The sequence below is a fragment of the Pan paniscus genome, chromosome 9 (assembly GCF_029289425.2).
Source record: "Pan paniscus chromosome 9, NHGRI_mPanPan1-v2.0_pri, whole genome shotgun sequence".
NCBI lineage: Eukaryota > Metazoa > Chordata > Mammalia > Primates > Hominidae > Pan > Pan paniscus.
The window spans coordinates 124,420,646-124,448,376 of record NC_073258.2 but is presented as its reverse complement, the minus strand read 5'-3'; the positions used below and the strand labels follow the sequence as shown (position 1 = coordinate 124,448,376).

Sequence of the window (27,731 nt, the reverse complement as noted above, 5' to 3'; positions counted from 1 at the left end):
CCAAAATGTCTTTCCTATTCTACTTTTCTCCAGAAGAGTAAGGAATTACACAAAGATCCATTCAAACAATATCACGAACAACCTACCCAGATCCCTGGATATTATTTTTCTAGTATCAATAACTTTAATGACAAAGTTGAGCACCTGGATAGACCTGAAACAAATCTTTAACAATGAACTTTAGAGTTAATTTGTTTTTGAAAATACACACACTTAAGTAAAGCAGTGTTTTCATGATGCCACAGGATATTCATAAACAGGACTCAGAATTCAAACTGGGTGGGGGGAATGCAGAGTTAGAAAAGATTAAGTAGGTTCCTTCACTATTGAACTTCTAAGAATCCATAACACTAAGTTAGAGAAAAAAATTTCCAAATCTCAAGCATATGTGTATGAAAGTACCTCTTATATGACCTTGAACCCAACATAGCTTTATTCATCCTATCTTGGAATTCATTAAGACTTGTGCCCATACAGAAACAGACACAGAGACCAATGGAACAGGTTAGAAAACCCAGAAATAAAGCCACACACCTGCAACCATCTGATCTTCAACAAAGTTGACAAAAACAAGCAATGGGGAAAGGACTCCCTATTCAATAAATGATGCTGGGACAATTGGCTAGCCATATGCAGAAGATTGAAACTGGATCCCTCCCTTTCACTATATACAAAAATCAGCTCAAGATGGAATAAAGATTTAAATATAAAACCTAAAACTATAAAACACCCTAGAAGAAAACATAGGAAATACCATTCTGGACATAGGACCTGGCAAAGATTTCATGATGAAGACTCCACAGGCAACTGCAGCAAAAACAAAAATTGACAAGTGGGACCTAATTAAACTAAGGAGCTTCTGCACAGCAAAAGAAACTATCAACAGAGTACACAGACAACCTACAGAATGGGAGAAAACATTTGAAAATTATGCACCTGACAAAAGTCTAATATCCAGAATCTATAAGGAACTTAAACAATTCAACAAGCAAAAAACAAACAATTCCATTAAAAAATGGGCAAAGGACATGAACAGACACTTCTCAAAAGAAGACATACATGTGGCCTACAAATACAAGGAAAAAAATGCCCAACATCACTAATCATTAAAGAAATACAAAGTCAAAACTACAATGGGATACCATCACATACCAGTCAGAATGGCTATTATTAAAAAGTAAAAGAGAAATAACAGATGCTGGCAAGGTTGCAGAGAAAGGGGAATGCATATACACCGCTGGTGGGAATGTAAATTAGTTCAGCTACTGTGGAAAGCAATTTGGAGATTTCTTGAATGTAAAACAGAATTGCTATTTGACCCAGCAATCCCATTACTGGGTATAAACCCAAAAGAATATAAATCCTTCTACCATAAAGACACATGCACACATATGTTCATTGCAGCACTATTCCACAATAGCAAAGACATGGAATCAACCTAAATACCCCTCAATGGTGGACTGGATAAAGAAAATGTGGTACATATATACCATGGAATACTACACAGCCACAAAAAAGAATGACATCATGTCTTCTGCAGCAAAATGGATGGAGCTGGAAGCCATTATTGTAAGCAAATTAACGCAGGAACAGAAAACAAGATACCACATGTTCTCACTTATAAGTGGGAGCTAAACATTGAGTACACATGGACACCATGGAGACAACAGACACTGGGGCCTACTTGAGGGTGGAGGGAGGGAGAAGAGTGAGGATCAAAAAACTACCTACTGGGTACTGTGCTCACTACCTGGGTGATGGGATCATTTGTGCATCAAACCTCACTGACAAGCAATTTACCCCTATAACAAACCTGCACATGTACTCCCTCGACCCAAAATAAAAGTTGGAAGAAAAAAAAAGACCTGTCCCATAATTATTGAAAACCAGAGCAATTGTTATTCCAAAATAATACTTTACTTTACAATCCTCTACTTAACCAATCAGTGATAGTCTTCAAGATCCTGCCTTATTGAAGCAAAACTTCCAGTTCTTATCCTAGATTTCATCTTTCCTCTTTTAACTCAGAAAGACTCACTCCCATCACATTGAATGATATAGCTCTCCCTTACATGTCAAGTAATAAACTCGACTTTGTTTTTCATTTCTAGGGATCTTCGAATGCATTATAAATTTCCAAAAGGAGGATAGAGTATATGGTCTTTTCCAAGCTTATCCAGCTACAGACCATTTTTCTCAACGTGTCTCAGACTAGATCTCCTGCTGTCTTCCTTAAGGTATATCTCTAAAGCCACCTCTGTTTTTATCAGGACCTTATGACTCCATGGTATTCACAAATGACCAACTAACTTGGGGATCAGAGTGTAAAAATCAAATATGAGAAAATATAAAGTATAATATAGACACATTTGAATGCAGATAATTATATACTTATCAAGGTATCTAATCTAGTGCCTGACCAAGTGGCTCACCACCAGGTCACTTAGAATTACAAATTCTTCTTGCAAGTCTAAATGACTCTAATTATAAAAATGTCATGTACAAATAGCTCTTCCAGAACGATTCACTTTCTATACTTGGTGTTCAGCCAGACTTGGATTGAATACCTAGGAGAGTGGAACTCCTATGCACACTTTCAGCTGAGCTCACTTCACTATTACTAATTATCCCTGCCATTTCTTCAACTTTTGGAAAATAACCTCTCTCTATCCTATTTTCCTAACAATTTTTGTAACAATAACCATTTTTCTAACAATTAGTTCTTTGCTCTGCATCAAATAGTCTTAAAGAAATAACCCAATGCCCTCCATATCTACTATTATTGCTTTAGTCCAAGTACCTGATCTACAGTAATAGCTTCCTAAGTTATCTCTCCTCATCCACTCATGGTCCCCTCCATTCTCCTCGGTGACCAGAAAGATCTTATAAAGGTGCATATCTAATCATGTTGCTTAATTAATAAAAAATCTCCAATGGCTTCCCATTAATTTTATTTATTTTATTTTTATATTTATTTATTTATTTATTTTTTGGAGACAACATCTCACTCTGTTGCCCAGGCTGGAGTGCAGTGGCGCGATCTCGGCTCACTGCAACCTCTACCTCTGGGGTTCAAGTGATCCTCCCACCTCAGCCTCCCGAGTAGCTGGGATGACAGATGCATGCCACCACACCTAGCTAAGTGAGTGTGAGTGTGTGTGTGCATTTTTTTTGTAGAGACAGGGTTTTACCATGTTTCCTAGGCTGGTCTCGAACTCCTAAGCTCAAGGGTTCCACCCGCCTCAACCTCCCAAAGAGCTGGGATTACAGGTGTGAGCCACCATACCTGACCAGCTTCTCATTAATTTCAGCAGTTAATTTGGCCTATAAGACAATTAGTCTATTAGGTCTGATCTCTGTCCACAATATCAGGCCTCACAAATTCCTCTATTGCTGTCAGACCGCAGCCACACCAGCCTCTTCTCAGTTTCTCCACTACACCAAGCGCCTTCCCATTTCAGAGCTGTGGTATACACTATTTCCCATTACTTCAAGTATTCTTTTTTACTCACCTCAGTGAAAGGAAAACAAAATCTTGGGACCCCAAACTCACTATGCCAAAGGGAAAAGCTATGCTTGGGAACTAAATCACGCAAAAACTGCCTTCCTTTTTTTTTGTTTCTAAACACATACTTTTTGTTTCTAAACACATGTGTTTCTGAAATTCCTTTTGTTTCTAGGCATATTTACTTTACTTCACATTTACTTTACCTCATAGAAAATGCAGATCTATGCATAGTTGACTTTGTCCCCACTACTTTCTTTTCAGATGTAAAATGTGGATTGCTGAGCACTGGTCAGAGCTTCACAAGAATGGGACTTCTTGCTAGCTGCCTACCCTCCCCTTTTTCTTCTTCCCTCCTTCCTCTCCTGCCTGCTCTTTCTGCTTTAAATATTGAAGTCCTCTTTGGAAAAAGCACAGGCCGCAGATCCTACTGCAACTTGTGTCTACTTTTCCACGGTGCATCCTCAACCTTGGCAAAATAAACCTCTAAATCAATTGAGATCTGTCTCAGACACTTTTTGGTTTATACCCCATCTCCCAACCTCACCCCCAGGCTCATCCTGCCCAGGCATTCCACAGACTCAGTTCAAATGTCACTATTCAAGAAAGCTTTCCCTAACTACCTCTCTAACAGCACCACCACCAGGATTAGGACCGCCAGTAACAATTTCTTATAGCACTCTATTTCTCTGGAGAACTTACAATAATTATAATTAATTTAATTAATCATAATTAAATAACCACAGTTAGTGAATTGTGTAAGTTATTTAAACTGTTTTCTTCTTCCCCAACTCCTTCATATCATACACACACACACCAGTTGAAAGTTAGATCGAGAACAGATATTACGTCTTTCTTATTCTCCATTCTGTTCCATATACCTACCACAGTGTCTTGTAAGAGCAGTCACTCAAAAAATCATTGACAAATGAAGGACCAGATAACTGCACTGACAGAATTCTGATCACATCACATATGGAATATATCTTTTGTATGTAAATATATCCTCTATTATGTAAATATCTCATACTCCATGTTTTCAAAGTAGAAATTGATTACCACTGATATTAGATTAGAATCCCCAATTTATATCATTCACAAAAATAAATTCCAAATCTAACCATAAAAAGGAAAAGCAAAAAGTAGTAGAAGAAAATACAGGAGAAGCCTTTATGACTTTGGTGCAGAAAAGATATTCTTAAATAAAACACCTAATTTGAAGCGGGGGAAAGAGTGTATCAGATTTGAAACTTTAATACTACGAAGTTAGACAATAATCTAGAAAGTTAAGGAAAACATTAATTTAATATTAATATTTAAAAATATTCAATGAGATTTATAGAGAAAAACATCTTATACACAGCAGGCTTTCATGAACTTAGTCAAGACACATAAAATTATATATCTCTTGCAATACATACGTAAAATCATTAGGATCTAGGATACATAAAGAACATCTAACAACCAATTTAAAAAAACAAAAAGTCCAATATAAAAATAAAACTCACAGGAAAACTACAAATTACCAACAAATGTATGAAAGAAAGTTCAGTCTCACCATTAATGATGGGAAGGCAAAGTAAAACAATTAGATATTATTTTTGCCCATTAAACTGGCTGAGATTTACAATTTCGGCAACATGAGGTAAGGGCATGAATACAGGGAAAAAGTCTTGTATACTGTTGTTAAGGGTGTAAACAGGTGCATTCATTTGGGAGGAAAACTTGGCAGTGTTCATTAAAAGTGTGCAACCTTTGACCCAGCAACACTCTTTCTCAGTATCCGTCTCAGAGTACCATTGCATGTATGCACAAAGAGGGTGATCATTATAGCATTGTTTGTAATCCCAACAATTATAAAAACTTATGTTTTCAACAGGCAAATTGCTATTCAGACTATGGAATGTTATGCAGAAAGCAGAAGGAATAAGGGAGATTTTTATTTACCGCTATCAACAGATCTCCAAGGCCCACTGCTAAGAGAAAACAAATGGAAGAATTCAACATGAACACACAGGTATACACACAAGTACACAGAAAATAATACTATTTACTTTCTGTGGATACATATGTACACAGCACATGAAAATAAAGAAAAATATCTGGAAGATAAACACATTAGGGTCATAAGAACAGCTAACTTCTGGAGAGAGAGGAGGAAGCCAGGGTTGGTAAAAATGTCATTAGCGGCCAGGCATGGTGGCTCATGCCTGTAATCCCAGCACTTGTGGGAGGCTGAGGCTGGCGGATCACGAGGTCAAGAGATTGAGACCATCCTAGCCAACATGGTGAAACCCCATCTCTACTAAAAATACAAAAATTAGCTGGGCATGGTGGTGGATGCCTGTAGTCTCAGCTACTCGGGAGGCTGAGGCAGGAGAATCGCTTGAACCCGGGAGGTCGAGGTTGCAGTGAGCCGGGATGGTGCCACCGCACTCCAGCCTGGTGGCAGAGCGAGACTCCGTCCCCCCCCCCCAAAAAAAAAGTCATTAGCTTTATCCATTGACAAAATCTCTTTTCTTCGCCAAACTTGTCAGGCTTCTGAAACTTCTCCTAGGGCTATCGGCGTACTTCCTTGTAAAATCTACTGTTAGCAAAGAACTCTAAGTCCTTTGGCAGGAACGCCCCCATCCTTGATATCTGACCATCCTTAATACCTGGTCAGTGTCCTCATCCTCCATCATCCCCCAGGTGATGTCTGATCACCCTGGCCTGTCTTCAGCAAGAATCCTATTAGGTTGACTTAGCCAGAATCCGCCTTAAGCCTGATGTTTCCCGTTAGTAATTTTCAATCCATCGACGTCCCAAACTCCAAAAAAAGTTCCTTGACTATAAATTCCCACTTGCCCATTCTGTATTCAGAGTTCAGCCCAATCTCTCATCCCTACAGCAAGACTTCATTGCAGTGGTTTCTTTACCTTTCCTGGTCCTGAATAAGGTCTCCCTTACCATGCTTTAACAAGTACCACTGAATAATTTTTCCTTTAACACTGTAATGCATTAAATGTTTAGAAGAACATGTTTATGTATTATTTATGCACTTAATACCAATATTTTAAAATATTCAATGAGATTTACAGAGAAAAATATTTGGTACACAGTAGGCTTTCATGAAATGTATATTTCTCTTTGTATTGGGTAATTTTGTCAACTTGACTAGCTAAGGGATGCCCAGACAACAGGTAAAACATTATTAGTCGGTGTGTCTGTGAGGGTGTTTCTGACCAATATGGTGAAACCCCGTCTCTACTAAAAATACAAAAAAAAAAAAAAATAGCTGGGCGTGGTGGCACATGCCTATAATCCCAGCTATTCGGGAGGCTGAGGCAGGAGAATTGCTTGAACCCAGGAGGCAGACATTGCAGTGAGCTGAGATCGCTGGGCGACAGAGCAAGACTCTGTCAAAAAAAAAAAAAAAAAAAAGCGAGAGAGATTAGCATTTGAATCAGTAGACTGAGTAAAGAAAATCACTCTCACCAATATGCGTAGGCACCATCCAATCCATTGAGGGCCCAAATAGTATAAAAAGGCAGAGGAAGAGTAAATTCACCTCTCTCTTCTTGAGCTGGGACATCATCTCCTCCTGCTCTCTGGCCTTCAGACACCAACACCTCAATCCCTTTCCAGTTCTCAGGCCTTCAGCTTCAGACTGAATTATACCACCAACCTCCTTATTTCTCCAGCTTGCAGTAAGCAGATGGTGGGACTTCTCAACGTCCATAATCATGTGAGCCAACTCCTTATAATAAATCTCCTTTTATATGTTTATACATACCCCGTGTGAAAGGAAAGTGATTTGGGGCCCCCAAAATCACTAAAGGGAAAATTCATGCTGGGAACTGCTTAGGGCAAACCTGCCTCCCCTTCTATTCAAAGTCACCTCTCTGCTCACTGAGATAAATGCATATCTGATTGCCTCCTTCCGGAGAGGCTAATCAGCAACTCAAAAGAATGCAACCATTTGTGTCTTATCTACCTATGACCTGGAAGCCCCCTCCCCGCTTTGAGTTGTCCTGCCTTCTGGGTTCACACCTATTAGTTCTGTTTCGCTAATACACTGCCACTCCACCAAAAGTAACTAATCCTTTGGTTCAAACCCAGTAAACAGATCCCAGCAATGTGTCCCATGAAAAGGAAGTGGCACATGGCACGTGGAGAGTGGTGACTTACAGGGTAAAAGGGACAGAGAGCAAAGGAAAATGTCAGGTATGGGCAGAAAGGTCACCGAACAGACAAAAATGAACAAATGAGATCAGGGAAGACAGCCTGAAAGTAAAGAAATACGAAGCAACACTCAAAGGAAAAGAAAGAACAGTGATACCATAACTATTTTCTTTCTGAGCTTCTGATGTTCCATTCAGTTCATGTGCAATGTATCATTTAGTCCTCAGAGTAACGGTATTATTATGCCCGTTTTATATGATGCACAATAGGGTTCAAAGATGGAGAGATTCGGCCGAGGCCCTGTTGCTGATGGTGAATGCAAGAGCCAGTATTCAAACCTAACGCTGCCCTTTTCTACCATGTTGCAGCGGACAATGCAAAGAAAAAAAAATCAAGAAAAACACGTAGAGGTATCCAAATGAAAACAAACACACAAAAGATCAAAAACAGAAAAGAAAAAAGAAAAGAAAAAGAAAACCCTTGCAGAAGGTGTGCCTGTAAATGAAAGGCCCAAGATGTTAATTTATTCGCTGCAGAGTGGAGTTAGGGGTCGCGGACGGCAGCTGTGGGGTCCGAGGCTTCTTCGCACTGGGTCCTTGGGGAGCACTGAGCCGCAACCCGCGGAGGGCGCATAGAGAGGATCTAACCTCCCACAGCCTAGAAAGGCTCCAGCTCGGCGAGAAGGCGGGGCGAGCGATCGCTTCCGGTTCCGGGCGCAAAGGCCCCACGTGTTCCGACCCGCTAGGCCCCGCGCGGCTCGGATCCGGCGGCGCTGTTTCGGTCGGGAGTCGGTGGGAGAGAAGCCGGGGCAGGGGAGGAGCCGCCGGAGCTGTCGGAGCCGTGAGTCCTGAGTGGGCCGGGCTGGACCGGGCCGGACCAGATCGGGCAGAGCCGGGCAGGGCGGGGAGGAGGGGGAGGGACCGGAGACCCCGCCCCCCAGAGTCTGGGGAAATCGCCGTGTCCTGGGGAAGGGGTGGCGGCGGTGTACTGAGGGTGCCGAGACGTTGTGGTCTCTGTGTTTCCTGGTGGCCGGAGCCAGTATCTCCGGGGACACGGATGGCGCTCCCGGCTTCCTTTCCTTTCCAGCCACCGCCCTCCGCCCCCTCCTGGGGCCTGCAGAAATGTAGTTAGTCCGTACCTCGTACCTCCTAACGCTTCCGCGCCAACTGTCCCCCCAGAACCGAGGGAGGAGTGGTCTAGGCCCCTTTATTTTCCGCAGCCTTTTCTCACCCCTCCTCTCAGATTGCTTAAGATCATCTCCGCGGGCTCCTTGCCCCGGCTAGCCCCATCTCCTTACACCACCAAGCCCCCCTCAGCCCCCCAGCACACACCCAGATACACTCACCCGTGATCTTGTCACCTGTGATGATAGTAGTCCTTGGCGTCCATTTGGCCAGAGGCTTTTCAGCTGCCACTGTGACAGACCCTGAGGTTCCCCTCAAGCCAGTAGCTGCTGTCTCCACTTGCAACTTTCCTCTCCTCCCACTCCTAACAGCCAGTTTTGGCACCTCTTCTCAGCACCAGCGTTACTTTTAGCAGGAGTATACCTACTTCTTGAGTGTCTTGATTAAAAGTTTGTTTTTGTGCCATGGATAGGCTGTGTTCCTTCAGAAAGGTGTCAGTCTAATTTTTGTTTTTCTGAACAATGAATGTTCTTATCTTCTAGGCGCTTTGATAACCCTGTCTGCCTTGGAATCTGTACTGACCTCCCCAGAGGGAGACTCTTAGACCCAGCCTTTCTTGAACAACCTTGGTCCTGGGGAGCAGCGCTAGATCCCAGGCTCTCACTTAGAGGCTGGGCTTAGAACTGTTGCTTTTTCTCTATCCACGCTCTGCAGGTGACACCCAGGGCAGCTACACTCAGAAGCCACAAGGAATGCTAGTGGAGCCCCTCATCCCTCCCAGCTTCTCTTCCAAGCTGCCCCGTGGGGCTTGATCCAGGAAGCTACTTCAGAAAGGTTGTGGGATAGCCTTGGGAGGAGGTTTGTTGGTGGGAAGCGTGTGAACGCGGAGCAGTCTTGGATAACTTTCTGCTGTTACTATCTAGCATGAGAGGGTGGGCAGGGTTGGAGAGAGGACAGGAATTTTTCCTCCTAGGACCAAACGCCTGGGATTCATAATCTTTCACCCTTTCTCCTCCAGCTATACCCTTTTTGTACTCTGTGTATATACTATATTGCAGTAGACAATCATTCCAAGGGTACAACAAGGTTTACCACAATGTGAGGGACTCAGCCATTGCAAATTGTACAGATGAGGTAAGTTACAGGTTTACATTTTTTTTTTCCCAGTAAATTTGGCACAGATTTAAAATGTGAAACAGTTCTAGACCCCTTGTTTTTGCTGTTCTCTCACCAGCAAACCCTTTAGTTTGGCCAGCAATGGCTTTCTGCATGAGCTTCAGATTTACTTCATTTGCTAGGTGGTGGTTCTCAAACTTACTATAAGCACCTGAAGGGCTTGTTAAACGCATATTGCTGGGGCCCACCCCTAGAGTTTCTGGTAATAGGTCTGTGCTGGGGCTTGAGAATTTGTACTTCTAACAAGGCTCAGGTACTGATGCTGCAGATCTGGGTTCTTCACTTTGAGAACAACTACCTTTTGGCCAAATGTGATATACGTATTGCAGTAGGTTGAGGTTCAGAATACCTTTGTTTGAGTACTTCTGTGTTGGAAACTAGTAATCTGATCTTTTATAGATAATCACTTAGGTCTGAATATTTTGTTCGCAAAATTAAGAAAGCGTACTTAAAACAACTGAATGCTATATGCCAAATTTGAGGGGAAATATTGATGAGTTCTTCCCCTTGATTTTCTTAATTCTCTTGATAGGGGCTTCACGTTTTGATCATATATATTACACCTGTATTCTGGGCTTTTGCTGTGAATTCCTAGTATTGCTAAAATTCTGCAATTTCTTAACTACCTGTTAAGTTCCTCAAGGTCAGAGCTTCTGCTTTTTTTATCTTTCTCTGCCCAGCACCTTGAATAGTGTGGGACACGTAATTGACGCTCAGTAGATATTTGTGTATTGAACTCCATCCCTTGTGCTCCTCCCCTCTTGATGTTTTTCTCTACTGGCCTTATGCTACACAGTAAAGCAGGGCATGATTATGCCACTTGATTACCCCCAAGAGATTGGAATAAATGCTAATGCCAAATTCCTACAGCTATCCCTGTGAATGGTTTATTACCCAGGAGCCCTGACACTGGCTGATTTCTGAATTTTCAGTGCTTCTGTAATATATACTAGTTGGGGGAGGAGAAATAGAAAGCTTAAACTCAATGTGCGTTTATTGAATACCTTTTCTACTAAGGGCTCGACAAAGTGGTAGGCACTGGGAATATAAAAATGAATAAGGAGACCCTTGCTCTCGAGGGCAGGGCCCACAGTGGGGAGACAGACGTTAAGCCATGCCCACGACAAGAATGACTTCTGAGATTCCTTCTTTGGATCATGATTTAGTCTTCAGTGGAAACCTGGTACTCCTCAGATTCCTCTGGTTCAACAGGCGGGGATCCCATCCCTTATCATCTCCTCAAATGCTAAGGGACCCTTGAGCAAAGCCAGGAGGAAGTCATCTGGACGTGAAACAGGGAGTATCCACACAGGCCGTGTTAATGACAAAGCTAAAAACATAGTAAATGACTTTTGAATTTACTGCTGTTATGAATTATCTTTAGCAACACCTCAGGTCAGCTCTGTTATATATGTTATTGCGTTATTTCCCATTAAATGATGGTTCCTCCGACTATCTGATTGGCATTGACTATGTTCGTTGTAGGGATTGCACACATCTAGTTTAACTCTGGCTGTCAAATGAGAGCAGTTACTCTCATCAGGATGGGTGTCAGGTTTGATGTCCCCTCCTTTTCCTGCTTCAGGTTAATTTGTCATGTTCTGTTTTAAACTGAGGCATATAGCTTGACCTCCTTTATTTAGGCCAGTAACTGCTCTGGGGTAGTTTTCCTGAAGGTTAAAAAGCCTAGCTTCATGATGGAGGTTAACCAACATGACCATGATGGCCAGGTGTATAAATCTGGCCTCTTAAAAATCTGTATTTGAGGCTGGGTGCAGTGGCTCACACCTGTAATCCTAACACTTTGGGAGGCCAAAGCTGGCAGATCACTTGAGCCCAGGTATTTGAGACCAGGCTGGGCAACATGGCAAGACCCCTTCTCTATAAAAAATGTAAACATTAGCTGGGCATGGTGGCATGTGCTGTAGTCCCAGATACTTAGGAGGCTGGGGTGGGAGGATGGCCTGAACCTGGGAGGCAGAGATTGCAGTGAGTTGTGATCTTGCCACTGCACTCCAGTCTTAGCAACAGAGTAAACCCTATCTCAAAACTTAAAAATCTGTGTTTGGCCCCTAGCCCTCCTCAGCTCTTGAGTAAATCTCTCTCAGCATCCTAGGCCCAAATATTCAATAGAGATGCTGTATATCCTTGTTCTTCTCAAAACCCCTCCTCATCACCATCAAAAAGCTGGTTCAGTTCTCTACCTTTAAATAAAGAATCATCCCAAGACTCAACATGAGCTGCTGTGACTTGTCCAAGATGACACCTCTTTACAATGTAGAGCAGTGGACAGAACACAGGTCACCCTCCCCCGAAGGCAACTATCTACTGTCTAACATTGCCTCCTAGGCCTGCCATATATAACCATCAAAAACATTTTAGTTTAGAATAAAGTGAATTGTTACAATTTTTATTTTTCATTTTTGTGTTTACATTTACTCTCAGTGACATGTTTATTCCCACCTAATATCTTGAGGCTAACCACAAAATCTGCAGCATTTCCAGGCAGAAGATACTTGTGACTTCCCTGTACTACCCACTACATACTTGACCTCTTTCTCTTTCTTCCTGTCTTCCCTTTCTCTATACCTTATTGTCTTTCTTTGGAACCTCTTGTAACAAATTTTGAGCCATTTCTCCCCTCACTACTCAAATATCACTTTTATGAAGGGGCGGGGGGGAAACTTAGGTGGCAAAAATATTTTACAGAAACAGTTTTAAACATGTTTTGAAGCATACTGGTCACGTGTTAGAAGGCCAAAAGCCAGGGAATTCATTCCCTTTCATTCATTGTGCCGTCTAGGTTAAGTTTTCATAGGACTTCTTGGTACACTGAGTTTGCCTCAGATTGTCTCCTGCCAGTTACGGGGAGTGGAGAGGACTTTGATATATTGGTAATTAGAAGCATTGCTGATATGGTCTTCGGTGGGAGAACGTGTGTCTAAGGTTCCTTCTCATCTGTATTCCAACACTTTCATTTAATCCTACTTCATAAGTGCCTCCAAAGCAAGGATTGTTTTTTTGGTTTAGCATGGTTTCTTTGATATAACAATAGACCGACCAAGATTTTCCTTATGCCATCTATTTGTTTGTAATTATGATGCAATAGAGAACTGTTTGCTTGTTTATCATTTAAATCTTGCCTTCTTCCCAAAAGGATTTCAAATAGCTTGAAGGAAAATGAATAAAATATATTGAGCACCTACCCTATGCCAGACTCTATACTGAAGGGTTTCTATAGGTTATTTCATTTACTCCTTAAAACAACCACATGAGATAGGTAGTATTAGCCACATTTTTGAGGATAAGACTGAGGCTTAGGGAAATTGTGTTACAAGGCTAATAAGCGAGGTCAGGGATTCAAACCCAGCGTGCCAAGGCCACTAACCATTACGTGGAAAGCTTAGATAAGCGCTTGTGTATAGGACAATGAAGAATAAAAGAATATCTCCATTAGAAGGATTGTACTGGGCTAATCTTTCGTTTTAAAGAACAGCAGCAGCATTGGAAAAGAGCGGTTAACAGTTTTTATTAGCCGATTTCTATTCTAGAACACTGAGAGGAACTGTTGACAGGCCCTGGTTAGCCCCAGCAAGTAGTTATATTAAAATTCCCAAACTGTAGGCCTGCATTAAGGTATAAAATAAGAATGGGGACTGGAAGGGATATAAATATCTGCCAAATATAATAATTTCAGTTCTAATCACTATTTTCTTCTGAAGATTATTTGCCAGTAAATAGGCAGATCACTGTCTCTCCTTTAGGTTGACGGTATATGACTACAGACTTTGTCATTTAGGGTCCAGAAAGATCACCCTAGCTAGTAGCATTTTAAGGTAGAGAACTAGATATTCTTTCATTGCCTGTGGTTTTCTGTTCTTGTAAGGGAATTGAGCTTGGGTCTTCACTGCCACGTGACACCTTCAGATAAGGGGCAGAGACAGCTGGCCTGAGGATTGTACAGAGGTCTTACCTTGATAGCTCCTCTCCAGTCCTATGCATCCTAGGAACACTCAAGACACTAGGTTGTATCTTTGCAGATACTGTTTTAGTGTCTTCTGGAACCAAGTCTCTTACTTAATCCTGGCCTGGTTTCATATTCTCTCTATTGTATTCTCTCCATAGTTTTTGTCTTACTCTGGAACTCTTCCCAGGACAGACATTGAAGAAAGGTATTAGAATAGCAAAGGCAACAAATTGCAAGGTATACTTGTGGCATAGCACATCCCATTAATTATAGAATAAAAACACAACATCTGTTTTCTGCCTCTAATATTAAATCTTGACATTTGCACAACACATTTTAGTTCATAAAGCTCTCACATCTCAGATAATCACTGAGTTAGGAGACTGGTTATCAGCAGAGGGCTTTATCCTTTACAAGGGCTCTTGGGTATGTTACTTCACGAAACCCTCAGGGAAGCTCCAGTTTCTTGGGGATCTGGGGCCGGGACGTACGTCTTTGGATACCCAGTTTGGTGCTGTGCACAGCACTGCTGTACCTCCTATTCATTTCCCATCTCTTACCCCACAAAGACTCCTTCCTTCATTCCTTCTGTTGCTGATCTGTTTTCCTTCATCTTCCTAGGCTGCCAAAGTAAATGCAAAACAAGCACCAGAAATCTCAGCTTGTGATTTCTGAAGGGCATTTTTAAATGGCAAGTTTGATGTGGCACTGTTATATGTTCTTTTTTCTTTGGAGAGCAAAGCCCTTTGAGAGAGCAGGAACTCTTCTGTCAATGCATACGTTGTAGGATCCATACTGTGGAATCTCTTGTACCTAGTGCTGCGTGCAAACAATGAGGATTCCAAGTCTGCTTCACTGGACGTCGGTTCTCAAACTTTTAAGATACTAGAAGTCCTTTTATTAAGCCAAAAGACCCTATGTATTAATTCTGTCTTCCAGGGGTAGGAGTTGGGCTGGGGGTTGGAAAGCTTTGTCTGGATAAATAATCAGTATTGTAGTTCCATTTATTTGATGTCTGATTTTGTGCTTATTAAAATTGATTTAAATCCTCAATGGAAAATGATTTTTTTTTTTTTCAAATGCCCAGTGTTGTGTGACTTGCATTTGGATTATTCCCGGTGCAACCTGAAGATTCCTTGTGATGAGTTGTGGTTCCATCACCTTGGGAACCACTAAGAGAATTCTGTTTTACTCACAATCCAAACAATAAATGCTTTTTTCCCTATGTATGCCTTTATCCAGCACACAGTTTGCTAGACTTATGGATGAATATGGGTTAATATAACATGGTATCTATCCTTCTGGAAACAGACTTTTAAAACCTTACTAAGCATTCTCTGCATTCATCAAATGTGAAGTGAGTGCCTGGTGTGTGCCAGGCATCGAGCTGGGCACAGCATATCCCTGCCCTCAGAGCTTTACAGTCCAGTGAGTTCAACAGAAGATGAACAGTTTTGATGACACAAAAAATAGACACATGTGCATGCTGTGATAGGGGGAGATACAAGTTCCCGTGGAAGCATCATCTGGGAGGACCAGGGAAGGCATCTTGGAAAAACTGAGCTCTGAAAGATGGATAGAGTTAACCACATGAAGAGTGGAGAAGGGTACTTCAGACAAGGTGAACAGTGTCAGGAAAGCCCAGGGAGGGTATAGAAAAGAAAGAACAGTAATTCTTGCAGTGGCTTTCAATGGGAGTGGCAGTCATGGAAGGAAGGAGAGGTAGCAGGGACCAGCTTTTGAAGGGCTTTGTGTATCACATTTTAAGAAGTTTAAATTTTAACCTAAGGTCACTGGGAAGCCATTGGCAGATTTTGTATGTTAGGAAGTTCACCACTCACCTACTTGGAGTATTGCAGGTGGAGCTAATGTAGATGGGCCTCCTGCCCGTTATTAAATCCTGTTCCTGTCAGGAACAGGACAGCCTATGCTGTCTCTCCCTGTGTGTCTGTCTCTCCCTGTGTGTCTGTCTCTCTCTCTCTGTCTCTCTCTCTCAAAAGCTAAAGGAAAGCGCATAGGTTCCAGAAGGAAAAAGAAATAACCACTAGAAAAATAAGTATAAGCTGACTTTACCATGGCGCAGTGAGATTCCAAGCCAAAATAAGGTTTCTAGGGATTGAGCTTTTAATACTGGTACTCCAACAGGGAGATAGGACTTGGGAAGCTGATGCTGTGTGAAAGTTACAGAATTAAGCAGCCTGCAAACCTGGACCTTTGAAAATCGTCCTACTGACCCAGGAAAAGTGCAAGGAAGTAGGTTCTCCAGAACCTTGGGTAGGCCAAACATTACTTGAAGGCATCGATCTAAATAATACACAAAAGCATTATTCAGGAACACCCTGAGAAATTAACATAAAAACTGATTTGGCCAGGCATGGTGGCTCAGCCTTTGGTAACAGTGCTTTGGGAGGCCAAGGTTGGAAAATCACTTGAGGCCAGGAGATCCAGGCTGTAGTGAGCTATGATTGTACTACTGCACTCCAGCCTGGGCAACAGAGGGAGAGTCTTAAAAAAGCAAACTGTCCAAGATCATTGAAACCATTAGCACTTAGGAAGAAACAAATGAAATTACATTCAAGGGGCCCACATTTAAATCCAGGGCTCTCAGGACTCCCAAAGTAAAAAGATGGGCATAAAATAAAAAATTACAAGCCACTTGAGAAAAAAATAAATCACCATGAGGTAGAGATAGCAGAGGAAAAATTACACATGAAGATCTAGGAATTAGGGAGCTATCCAAAATAGACTGTGAAAGTATGTTGCAAGTGACTGAGGGTAATGAAAAAAATGTCATAAGAGCATGAATTAGAAGCGTTTTGAGAAAGAATGAAGATAATGTGGTCATTGACTGTAAACTCATTTGATGGGCAACAATAGATGAGACACAGCTATTAAGAGTGGATCGATAACCTTGAATGTGGATGTGAGGCAACTGTAGTATAGCACAAAAAGGTTGAGAAATGATGGAGCCCTTAAACTGCTTGTGGACACTGGTCTGGAGGGGGACAGGACCAAGAAAACCAGTCATGGAGGTTGAACTAAGTCATCTCTCCAGTGTATCCGTGCCTGTTATGTGCCAGTGCCATTTAGGAGCAGAGGATATTGTAATTTTTTTTAAAGTTCCTATGAATACCTTCTAGTGGGTCATAATGGCTCAACCGGGAAATGGCAGTAGAGATGAAGAGATGGATGGATTCGAAAGACAGTTTTTGGAAGTTGGAATTAACAGGATATGGTGAATAATCAAGAGATAGTAAAAGCATAATGGAGGAAACAATGGTTCTTCCTGTTACCATAGGAAGAAGCTTTGGAGTAGAGTTTTATTCATTTTAAATGCATTTATTGTGCACTTTATTATAGGTATTGGAGATTGATGGAAAATAGTCTCTGACCTCAAAGAGTTTCACAGGAAAGATGAGCGATGGCTATGTAATATGACCAATACTGGGATAGAGAGGTGCCCAGGTCACTACGGGAGGACTTAGGTGATTTCTAACTATTTCTGAGAGTAGGGGAAATGGGATCAAAGAAAACATCTCAGAAGACATGAAGCTTGAGCTTATGTCTTGAAAAATTTAAAGTTTAACCTAACCAAGGATAAAGAATCAGAAGAAACAGCATATTCAAAAGCTAAAGAACACGGGACTCTTGTGTGCTTTGCATGTACACACGTGTGTGTGTGTGTGTGTGTGAAAGGATTGGAGACGAGGGCGAAGAGAATAACAAGATGAACGTCAACCTAATGTAGAATGTTTGAAGTTTGTATTTCACTTAACAAGACAGCGGGGAGTGATGGAAGGATCTTAGATAGGAAAGGGACATGAGCACGTTTGCCAAGAGAGCTCGTTCTGGTCATAGTGGGAACGTGAAGGTGACAAATCTGGAGGCAGATAGCTCACATTTGGAGGCAGCTGCAGTCATCCAGATGAGAAGTGAGAGGGACCTAAGCTGTACATTGTGGGAATAAAGACAAGACCCGTTAAAAAGAAAGAGAACACACCATGTAGCGTGGAAAGGAGAAGGGTGGAGAGTAGCCTGTGCAGAAGGAACAACCTTCAAAAAGACATGGAGGACTGAAAAGACACCCTGTTGTAGGGAGATCAGCAATGCATTTTTTATAACCAGGTGATACAGGGAAAAGGTAGGATCTGAAGCTTGAAAAATAGATTGGGGGCTGATTGTAAAGAGCTTCGTGTCATTCCCAGGATTTTGGAACTGATTTTACTAACATGAAAAAGGTTTTGTTTTAAAATACTGAGTAATATAGTTGGAACTATAATTTAGAAAGATAATAGCTGGTGCCATCACTCTTCTAAGCAAAGATAGTAATACATTTAATGCTCATAGGCTTTAGTAATACATTTAATCCTTACAGTAAGCCTATTAGATAAAAACCATTATTATCTCCCTTCTATAGACAGAGAAACCGGCATTAGGAGAATGAGAACTTGCCTATGGTCCCACTCTGGAAATACCTAGTAAGCGACAGAGCCAGGATTCAAACCCAGGCAGCTTGACTCCAGAACTTTCGCTCATAACCTTACACATCTCCCTCATGGTTGGTGTTTCTCAACCATGGATACACATTCGAACTGCATGTAGCATCTCTAAACATACAGTTACCTGGATTGACTGAATCAGAGTGTCTGAAAAATGATGTGTGATACTATGTTTTGCAAAGTCTCCACAGGTAATTCTGTTGTACTTTGCTTATAGTTGAGTACTGCAGGGATCTTAGGAAGTTAGAGCAGTAGTCCAGGCAGGAGATGATGAAGGCTCAAACTAAAGCGGTCTGTAGGAAGGAAGAGAAGGGAAACGGTTTGGAGACTTAAGCGGGGGAATTGGCAGTATTTGTGAAGTGGAAATGCAGTATTTTCTTGTAGAGTACGAACCTTGCCTAGGAAAGGGAGTAGAGGACCATACCTTTAGTTGTAAATTATCCTCTCCCAACTGGATCTGTTGATTTATGGCTATGGTGGTTGGGGAAAAGAGGATTTAACCATTTGAAGAAGTTTGTGTAGAGGATTATGATTGAACTCAGGCTGTTGTCCTTGTGTATAGTTTCATGCTTATACTCTTGTTTGTCTTTACTTCTCTATCCAGGGCCCTTGGAAGAAAATCCTCGCTGTGTCCAGGCTGAGGCGGGGGGCTAATGACAGTGTGAGCTCTAGATGGTGTGAGACCACCCCAAAGCCAAGAAATGGCTACAGCCGTGGAACCAGAGGACCAGGATCTTTGGGAAGAAGAGGGAATTCTGATGGTGAAACTGGAAGATGATTTCACCTGTCGGCCAGAGTCTGTCTTACAGAGGGATGACCCGGTGCTGGAAACCTCCCACCAGAACTTCCGACGCTTCCGCTACCAGGAAGCAGCAAGCCCTAGAGAAGCTCTCATCAGACTCCGAGAACTTTGTCACCAGTGGCTGAGACCAGAGAGGCGGACAAAGGAGCAGATCCTAGAGCTGCTTGTGCTGGAACAATTTCTTACTGTCCTACCTGGAGAACTACAGAGCTGGGTGCGGGGCCAACGGCCAGAAAGTGGCGAGGAGGCAGTGACGCTGGTGGAGGGTTTGCAGAAACAACCCAGGAGACCAAGGCGGTGGGTGAGGAGGGGGAGTCCTGATCTGTGTGATGTGGAGGGGGACTATTTGCTGGAAGGCTGGATTTGCGGGGAGGGCTTGCAGGATCCCCATAAATTATTAGTGGGCTCTGCCCTTGGGTTGCTCATAGATCCATGAGCCCCATGGATTGGGGGATGTGTGTGTATGAATGTGACTTTCTAGATATTGGAACACCTGTGTAGGGACCATCTGAGGGGTCTCAGCCACCAAAGGGTCATGGCTTTGGTTTTCCCTTCTTTGAATGTTGAGCCGTGGGTTCCTGGAGAGGAGAATTTTGTGACTTCCTCGAAGGTTCTCATAGATCCCCAGTCACAGATCCCCCTTCCTGGCTGGTCAGCTAGGGAAGCAGGCAGCAAGGTGGGACAGGTGGAGATGGGAAGGAACGTTGGGTGACGGGGGCCCAGGCTGGGGGTGGTGAGAGAGCAGTGCAGGCCTGCGCATCCCCTGCCTTGTCCTGGGGAGGATAACCTTCAGCTCCTCCTTGCCTGCTCCATTGAAACTGGAGTTTCCCCTCCTTGTCTGGGTCCCTCTGGGAGTGTTTTCTCTAGGCATCTTCTCCTAAAATAAGCTCCCATGACAACCAAGAACTTCCTCCTGACTCCATGGTGACTGGAAGTTGGAATTATTCCCAGGTGACTGTCCATGTTCACGGCCAGGAAGTCCTGTCAGAGGAGACGGTGCATTTAGGAGCGGAGCCTGAGTCACCTAATGAGCTGCAGGATCCTGTGCAAAGCTCGACCCCCGAGCAGTCTCCTGAGGAAACCACACAGAGCCCAGATCTGGGGGCACCGGCAGAGCAGCGTCCACACCAGGAAGAGGAGCTCCAGACCCTGCAGGAGAGCGGTGGGAAGCCTCAGCAGAAAGGGGGGATTGTGGCAGAAGACAGGCAAGGAGGGGGACATTTCTCCTATACCAAGGAAGCTGGGTAGACTGCATGGAAAGACATCACAGAATCCAGGATGTCAAGAGGAGACAGTACCACCAGCTAGAGTCCCCCATAAACAGGGCCAAGCTTAGACAGCAGATTGTTGCTTGTTCTCTTGGCATTCTGATAAGTCTCATAGGTGATGGGATTGGGATATGGGAGCTACCCTTAGGCCAGTTTCTTGGTTCCCATAATAGAAAGGATAGGGCCACCTTCCTACCAAAGATGGTGGGGGATGCCCAGATGTTTGCCCATTATTGGGGCATGCTGCATATTACTGATCTTTGCCTTCTTTTCTTCATAGAGGTCCCAGTGCCCGAGGACCCAGACCTTCCTGCAGAGAGGAGCTCTGGAGACTCAGAGATGGTTGCTCTTCTTACTGCTCTGTCACAGGTGTGCCCTAGTTACCTCTGTACCACAGAGAATTTGTTTGAAGAACCACTGGGCATAAGCCATACTGAACAGGTGAAGCAGGATGCACATTTACACTCTTGCCAGTTTTAAGCTCACAGTTCTGCAGGTACCTGGAAGGGGAGGAGATAATGAGATAAATTATCATACCTTATATTGGATCCACAGGCACCAACACCAGTTTATTTGCCATTGACTAGAAGAACTAACAAAATGGGATTATTTTGTAACACTCCAGTACAACTGCGAAGTTGTCAAATGAGGGTTTTTTAGTTTTTTTTTTTTTTTAAAGGAATAAATTTGATAGTCATTTGTAAGTATGACAGACTGTACTGCTGAGACATTTAGGAAGTATTCACCATGATCAAAGCTCTGAAACTAAGCCATGTGGCTGGAGAAAAAGAAATAGAATTCATGTATGGTTTTAGATGGTAATCTAACTGAGGAAAAAAGTCTTGTTTTGGCTATAGAGTATAGAAACTATTGAAAGTGATTAGAGTCTTTAGGGAAAGTACTAGAAAAGATGAATTTTGCAGAAATGTGTATAGCGTTAAAGTGTCAAGTAGGGAGCTGAATGATGATTTTTAAGACCTTTCCTAAATTTTAAACAATACCTTAAAGAAGAAGAACATAAGCTGGTCCTCAGGGAAAGTGGTGGAGTTGGAGGGGGCAGGGCCAGTGCCACAGGGGACACATGCTCCCCCGAGAATGAGTTTAAGCCGCCCGCCACTCAAGCTCCTTTCATCTCCTAGAGGAGTCCACCTATTGTATGACCTTCAACAGGGACAGAATATGAGGCTACCCATAGTGTCACGTTTTGATGAAATCCTTATGTGGTTTCAGGGACTGGTAACGTTCAAGGATGTGGCCGTATGCTTTTCCCAGGACCAGTGGAGTGATCTGGACCCAACACAGAAAGAGTTCTATGGAGAATATGTCTTGGAAGAAGACTGTGGAATTGTAGTCTCTCTGTGTAAGGAATTTCAAGTATTCTAGAGTGTTCTAAGCCCAGAGATCTTTTTCCTGCTGGAAATTTTGGGGGATCTTAGACCTTAGATTGTATGCAGTGAACTTCTCTTATGCCTTCCCCACCAATAAAATTGAGGGATTAGGTGAGAAATATGGTGTCCTTTCAAGTAAAAGATAAATGGATGGAAATGGAAACCTCTAATAGGAAAACAAACTTGTAATATTACAGCTTTAGTGCAGAAATATTTGAAGTAAGCACATGAGTTTTAAAACAGTAAGAGTTGGAGATAATCTTTCTTGAATATGGGAAAAGAGGATAAGGTGTACAATGGTATAATTATTAAGTTGCAGGTGAAAACCACAAGAAAGGCAAGAGATACGCAGTCCTTGGTTAAAAGTACACAAACTAAAGAGATGAAAGATTTCATCACCTGAGCTAGCTATGTATTTGCCCCACAACCTACCAAATAGAAAAGGACCGCTCTTAACACAGGGAATTGTTGAGCCAATCGTGATATCCTATTTTCCCTCTCTTGAGCAGCATTTCCAATCCCCAGACCTGATGAGATCTCCCAGGTTAGAGAGGAAGAGCCTTGGGTCCCAGATATCCAAGAGCCTCAGGAGACTCAAGAGCCAGAAATCCTGAGTTTTACCTACACAGGTGAGGAATGACAAAAACGGTGTTACCCACCCTGAGCCAGCAGTTCCTCTAGGCAGTGCTTCTCTCTCTCTGTAGGGCCCCGCTCTCATCAGTTCTTCTAACCTGTCAGCCAGTACTGCTTTCTCCCTCTGACAGCCATTTCTTCTGTCATTGCCCTCTTTTCTCCTCCCATCATTTGTCTGATAGCAATGTAATACAAAAGGGTGAAAGAAAAATGTTAACTTTTGGAATTGCAGCTATACCATTTACTGTACAATTCCCTGAAACCCTCGATTCTCAATCTCTGCATTTGTAAAATGAAGATTATATTTGTGCATACCAAGGTTTGTTGATAGCATAACAATATGAGAAAGTGCTTGGCACAGGACAGGCATTCCATTTAGTCTTGCCATCTCAAAACCCTTTTTAAAAATCTCCCCATTGTGTAGAAGGCATTGTTGCCGCTACAGTGACCCCTTTTTTCCTCTCACCCTTTCTACAGGAGATAGGAGTAAAGATGAGGAAGAATGTCTGGAGCAGGAAGATCTGAGTTTGGAGGATACACACAGGCCTGTTTTGGGAGAACCAGAAATTCACCAGACTCCAGATTGGGAAATAGTCTTTGAGGACAATCCAGGTAGACTTAATGAAAGAAGATTTGGTACTAATATTTCTCAAGTGAATAGTTTTGTGAACCTTCGGGAAACTACACCCGTCCACCCCCTGTTAGGGAGGCATCATGACTGTTCTGTGTGTGGAAAGAGCTTCACTTGTAACTCCCACCTTGTTAGACACCTGAGGACTCACACAGGAGAGAAACCCTATAAATGTCTGGAATGTGGAAAAAGTTACACACGAAGCTCACATCTTGCCAGGCACCAAAAGGTTCACAAGATGAACGCGCCTTATAAATATCCCCTAAACCGGAAGAATTTGGAAGAGACCTCCCCTTTGACACAGGCTGAGAGAACTCCATCAGTGGAGAAACCCTATAGATGTGATGATTGCGGAAAACACTTCCGCTGGACTTCAGACCTTGTCAGACATCAGAGGACACATACTGGAGAAAAACCCTTCTTTTGCACTATTTGTGGCAAAAGCTTCAGCCAGAAATCTGTGTTAACAACACACCAAAGAATCCACCTGGGAGGCAAACCCTACTTGTGTGGAGAGTGTGGTGAGGACTTCAGTGAACACAGGCGGTACCTGGCGCACCGGAAGACGCACGCGGCTGAGGAACTCTACCTCTGCAGCGAGTGCGGGCGCTGCTTCACCCACAGCGCGGCGTTCGCCAAGCACTTGAGAGGACACGCCTCAGTGAGGCCCTGCCGATGCAACGAATGTGGGAAGAGCTTCAGTCGCAGGGACCACCTCGTCAGGCATCAGAGAACACACACGGGGGAGAAACCATTCACGTGCCCTACCTGTGGAAAAAGCTTCAGCAGAGGATATCACTTAATTAGGCATCAGAGGACCCACTCAGAAAAGACCTCCTAGCTAGGTCCCCATGTGAGGAGATCTGCTTTCAGCCCTCACCTGAGGGAGGTGAGGAAGAGGAAAAGCCCTCTTGTCAGCCTGGGAAGACCTTTTCGAGGGAGTCTCCCTGACCTGCTCACATCTGACATCACCTCTTCCTGCAACTAAACACAAGCCTGGGCAGAACCTCTCAGCCTTCTTCTACGCCTTGAGGGGATGTTTCATCCAAAGTACAACCTGAATTGAGGCTTCTCCTTCACTGGAGTGCGCCTGCCTCTACCTCATGGGTATAAAGTAGGAGAACTAAGAGACTTAAGAGGTCGTGGTTCCTATATCGTCCAAAAAATAGGCCGTTACATATCCTAAAGACTGCTCAACAGCTTCGAGTTGAAAGTGGCCAAGGACAGCCCCTTAGGTTTGGGAAGGGACAAGCCTGAAGGATTCTGTCTTTACTGGGGTCAAATCTTAAAGCACACAGCTCTGGACTCAAGACAGGAGGTTGGCGTCCTGATGGCTTTGCCACACATTCACAGGATAACTGCGTGGATCCCTCGCTGTCTGATTCACTTCTTACCATGCACTTTCCTTTGATGCTGGGGAGAAATGGAAGTGGGCGAAAAATCTCAAGGCTGCTTCATGTGGACCTTGTCAAGCTGCTCCCTCCCCCAGCGTCAAATTGTTATCAGGTGCCAAACACTGCTAGAAAGGAGGGCCTAGTCAGAAGCCTCTTTCCATACGAGTTTTGGTTTTGTTTTTAACATTTTTTTCTATTAAAATACTCATGCATTTAACCTTCCCGTTATTCAACCAGTCTCTTGGTTGCATCCCTAGCACTTCTACTACAAGTGAGATGGTAGTGTTTGAGTGCTTATTGAGTAAAGCATAATTCGGTCATAATGAAATCGTTCACATTCCCTCATACGCACAAGCCCACCAACCCCTTCACACCCCCCTTCACAGGGGTCGTATGAGTAAGGGGATTTGGAAACTGTCAACTTACAAAGGCACTGTAACAATTACAGAGTCGTGATTGCCATGAGCCACTTTATTTACATGAAGACAACTGGAGAACGACTTAAGACCGAATTATGGAAAATAAGAAAAAGCTGTTGCTGGCAAGACCATCAAGACTATTCTGACACCCTGTCCCCATCATCCCTGACTGAGTACTCTGACATCACGGAAAGTGTTGAACCTGGGACCCTGAGGAATTCACCAGGAGTAAATGGCTTTCATGTATTTGTGTTGTTTGCTTTTTCTTACGTGATTTTATGTTCATAGAACTAGAAAGTAGCATCTCATGATGGCCCAGCAATCTCTGTTGCCGGTTAAAGGTTCCTTGGAGATGAGGCTGAATAATTATGAACCTCACCTTCTCTGATTGTGGGAGTGGCAAGAACTGGGGAGACGTCCTCCATAAGTGGAGCACAGGGTATGGGGTTAAAGCATGACAGGGAGAGTCTTCTGTGCCTGGTTTCTTCTCCTCTATCTCATAATGCATTATGGGCCCGAGGAATAGGGGAGGGTTAATAAGACTCCAACCCTAATGGCCCAACAGGGAAATTCTCATTTTGGTCGATGATATTCTGATGGACTGGTTTGGTCTTAATACCAGTCAACCGTTGTCCTTCTGGAAATTTACATATATAAAATAAATAAAGGTAACACTTGCAGCCAAGTTCCCTGGTTTCTGGGACTTCCCATCTTACCCATTCCTTTTCCAGGGCTTCAGTGTCCTGATACTTCTGAGGGTGGTTCATACTCAAATAGATCTGGGAGTACAGAGTATTTTTCCTTGAGGAAAGGAAGGGTTGGGATGATTAGCAGAGTCCGGTGAAATATATGCACTCTGAGATAAGATCCAAGCCTGGAGTTTGCAGAAGATACTGTCCTAATAAGCAGGCATTTCTAAACCAAGTATCTAAGCCTAAGCACAGCTTGTCCTGAGTGAAATGTCTGCCACAAAAGATAGTTTCTCCTAGCTCATACTGAACCATTTATAAAGGTTGGTAAAATACTGGCAGTGACAGAACAAATTGACTTTTTAATTTTCTTATTTGCATTATTCCAATAAATGAAAATCTGTCAGAGTTCTACATGAGGGAAAGCTTGCGAGGCTGGGCCGGTTTGTTGGAACATCAAATAGTCCTTAATTGCTGATCTCTCTGCAGAGTTTCATATGCTGACGCTAAATCTCTGGTCCCTTTTGTAAATTACTGAATTTTTTGAGGTTCTGGGAGGGACATGTTGTCTCCCAAATCTGAACAAACACAACCACAGTGTGCAGCGGCAGGAAAGAAGTAGTGCAGCTGAGCGTGAGCAGGGAGGTTGGAGCACAGGGTGTGTATTCGGAGGGGTCCCCTCTAGTATCTTGTGAGCAGTAGAATTCTAGCATCCTTGAATACCATACTAAGTTTCTGAGGGAGAAAACGGTGGGATTTTTAAAGATATTATTTGGAGGAAGTTAATACGCTACTTAGTTAACAGAATTGGCAGGTTGTTGGAAACGTGCTAAAGAGGTATGACACATTAAAAATGATAATATAAGGATGTTTGACCAGGTAATTTAGGAATAACCAAGGAATATTTAACCTCTTCACCACAAAGTCCTAGGAGAAATAAATGCCCAAGAGATCAAGCCAAAATACATTTTTATTATCTGGGACTTAGGCCTCGTATTCCGGAGCAGAATCCGGTAAACTCAGATGAACTCCATGGAGAATTTCATAAATCAGATTAACATCAAGGTACTAAAATCAAAACCCACTAAGAAAACTGTTGCCCCCTTCAAAGCACAACTGAAGTAATGGATCTAATAGAAGATACATTTTTTGCACTGAGCAGTAGAGTAGTAGAGGAGAAAAGCCCAGAGATGGCACAGACAAGTTGTTCCAGTCCCCTTCAGTCAAGGCCTCTGGACCACCACCCTGCCACAGGCGAAAAATGGGATATTTAATAAATAACTTAAAAATTTTTGATTCACCAGACTGGCTGGAAGGACAGTAATCCAAATGAGAGTTAACGGCTCCATAGTAGTTTTCTAGAATGAAAGCTGAACTGAGAAATAGTAACTGATGACATGTTGAGCAGGTTAATAATTTGGTACCCTTCCACACCAGTATTTGTTTGTTTGTTTTGAGATGGAGTCTCGCTCTGTCGCCCAGGCTGGAGTGCAGTGGTGTGATCTCGGCTCACTGCAAGCTCCGCCTCCCGGGTTCACACCATTCTCCTGCCTCAGCCTCCCCAGTAAGCTGGGACTACAGGCACCCACCACCACGCCCGGCTGATTTTTTGTAATTTTGGTAGAGACGGGGTTTCACCATGTTAGCCAGGATGGTCTCGATCTCCTGACCTTGTGATCCGCCTGCCTTGGCCTCCCAAAGTGCTGGGATTGCAGGCGTAAGCCACCGCACCTGGCCCCACACCAGTATTTTTAAAAATAGTTTGTTTTACCTCTAGCATCTTCCCTCAGCTGACCTAAATAGTCCAGCCACAATAGCTGAGAGAAATATACCTACAATTATTTCCATCTCCTTATATTTCTAGTGATGTTGGCTGACTAACCCACTAATCTAGTTTATGGGAGAGGGAAAGACTGAAAGAGCCGCAAAGTGGATGCCCAACCCACGTGATCACTAATCTTTATTGTGGCAAAGTAACTGATACAATGTTTCAAATGTAAGCACATCTCCTTGGAATAAGTGGAATAACTTGATTCATCCTTGGGGAAGTCCTGAGGATCAAGCAAGGAGCC

At 43.1% G+C, this 27,731-nt stretch overlaps 1 protein-coding gene across 15 annotated transcripts; it reads left to right on the top strand.

Moving 5' to 3' along the window:
- The first annotated feature begins 5,817 nt into the window (after nucleotides 1-5,817).
- On the top strand, nucleotides 5,818-25,650 carry ZNF202 (zinc finger protein 202). 15 transcript variants are annotated; one of them, XM_055095014.2, is made up of 10 exons: nucleotides 5,818-8,509; nucleotides 9,508-9,627; nucleotides 9,812-9,927; nucleotides 18,354-18,626; nucleotides 19,040-19,538; nucleotides 20,189-20,399; nucleotides 20,786-20,874; nucleotides 21,736-21,865; nucleotides 22,403-22,522; nucleotides 23,004-25,650. In XM_055095014.2, exons 5-10 carry the CDS (start codon nucleotides 19,137-19,139, stop codon nucleotides 23,996-23,998), a joined length of 1,947 nt encoding a protein of 648 aa, XP_054950989.1. In that variant the 5' UTR covers nucleotides 5,818-8,509; nucleotides 9,508-9,627; nucleotides 9,812-9,927; nucleotides 18,354-18,626; nucleotides 19,040-19,136; the 3' UTR covers nucleotides 23,999-25,650. The 15 variants fall into 15 exon arrangements, with proteins under 15 accessions (XP_054950989.1, XP_054950984.1, XP_054950990.1 ...); XM_055095009.2 differs by having other exon boundaries at nucleotides 20,786-20,946; XM_055095015.2 differs by having other exon boundaries at nucleotides 9,508-9,651.
- The last annotated feature ends 2,081 nt before the right edge of the window (nucleotides 25,651-27,731 follow it).

Coding starts and splice junctions, on each gene's coding strand:
- ZNF202 (XM_055095012.2), top strand. CDS start 19,137: ATGGCTACAGCCGTGGAACCAGAGGACCAGGATCTTTGGGAAGAAGAG. Junction 19,539..20,188: donor CCAGGAGACCAAGGCGGTGG/GTGAGGAGGGGG, acceptor AATTATTCCCAG/GTGACTGTCCATGTTCACGG. Junction 22,523..23,003: donor CCTGAGTTTTACCTACACAG/GTGAGGAATGAC, acceptor CCCTTTCTACAG/GAGATAGGAGTAAAGATGAG.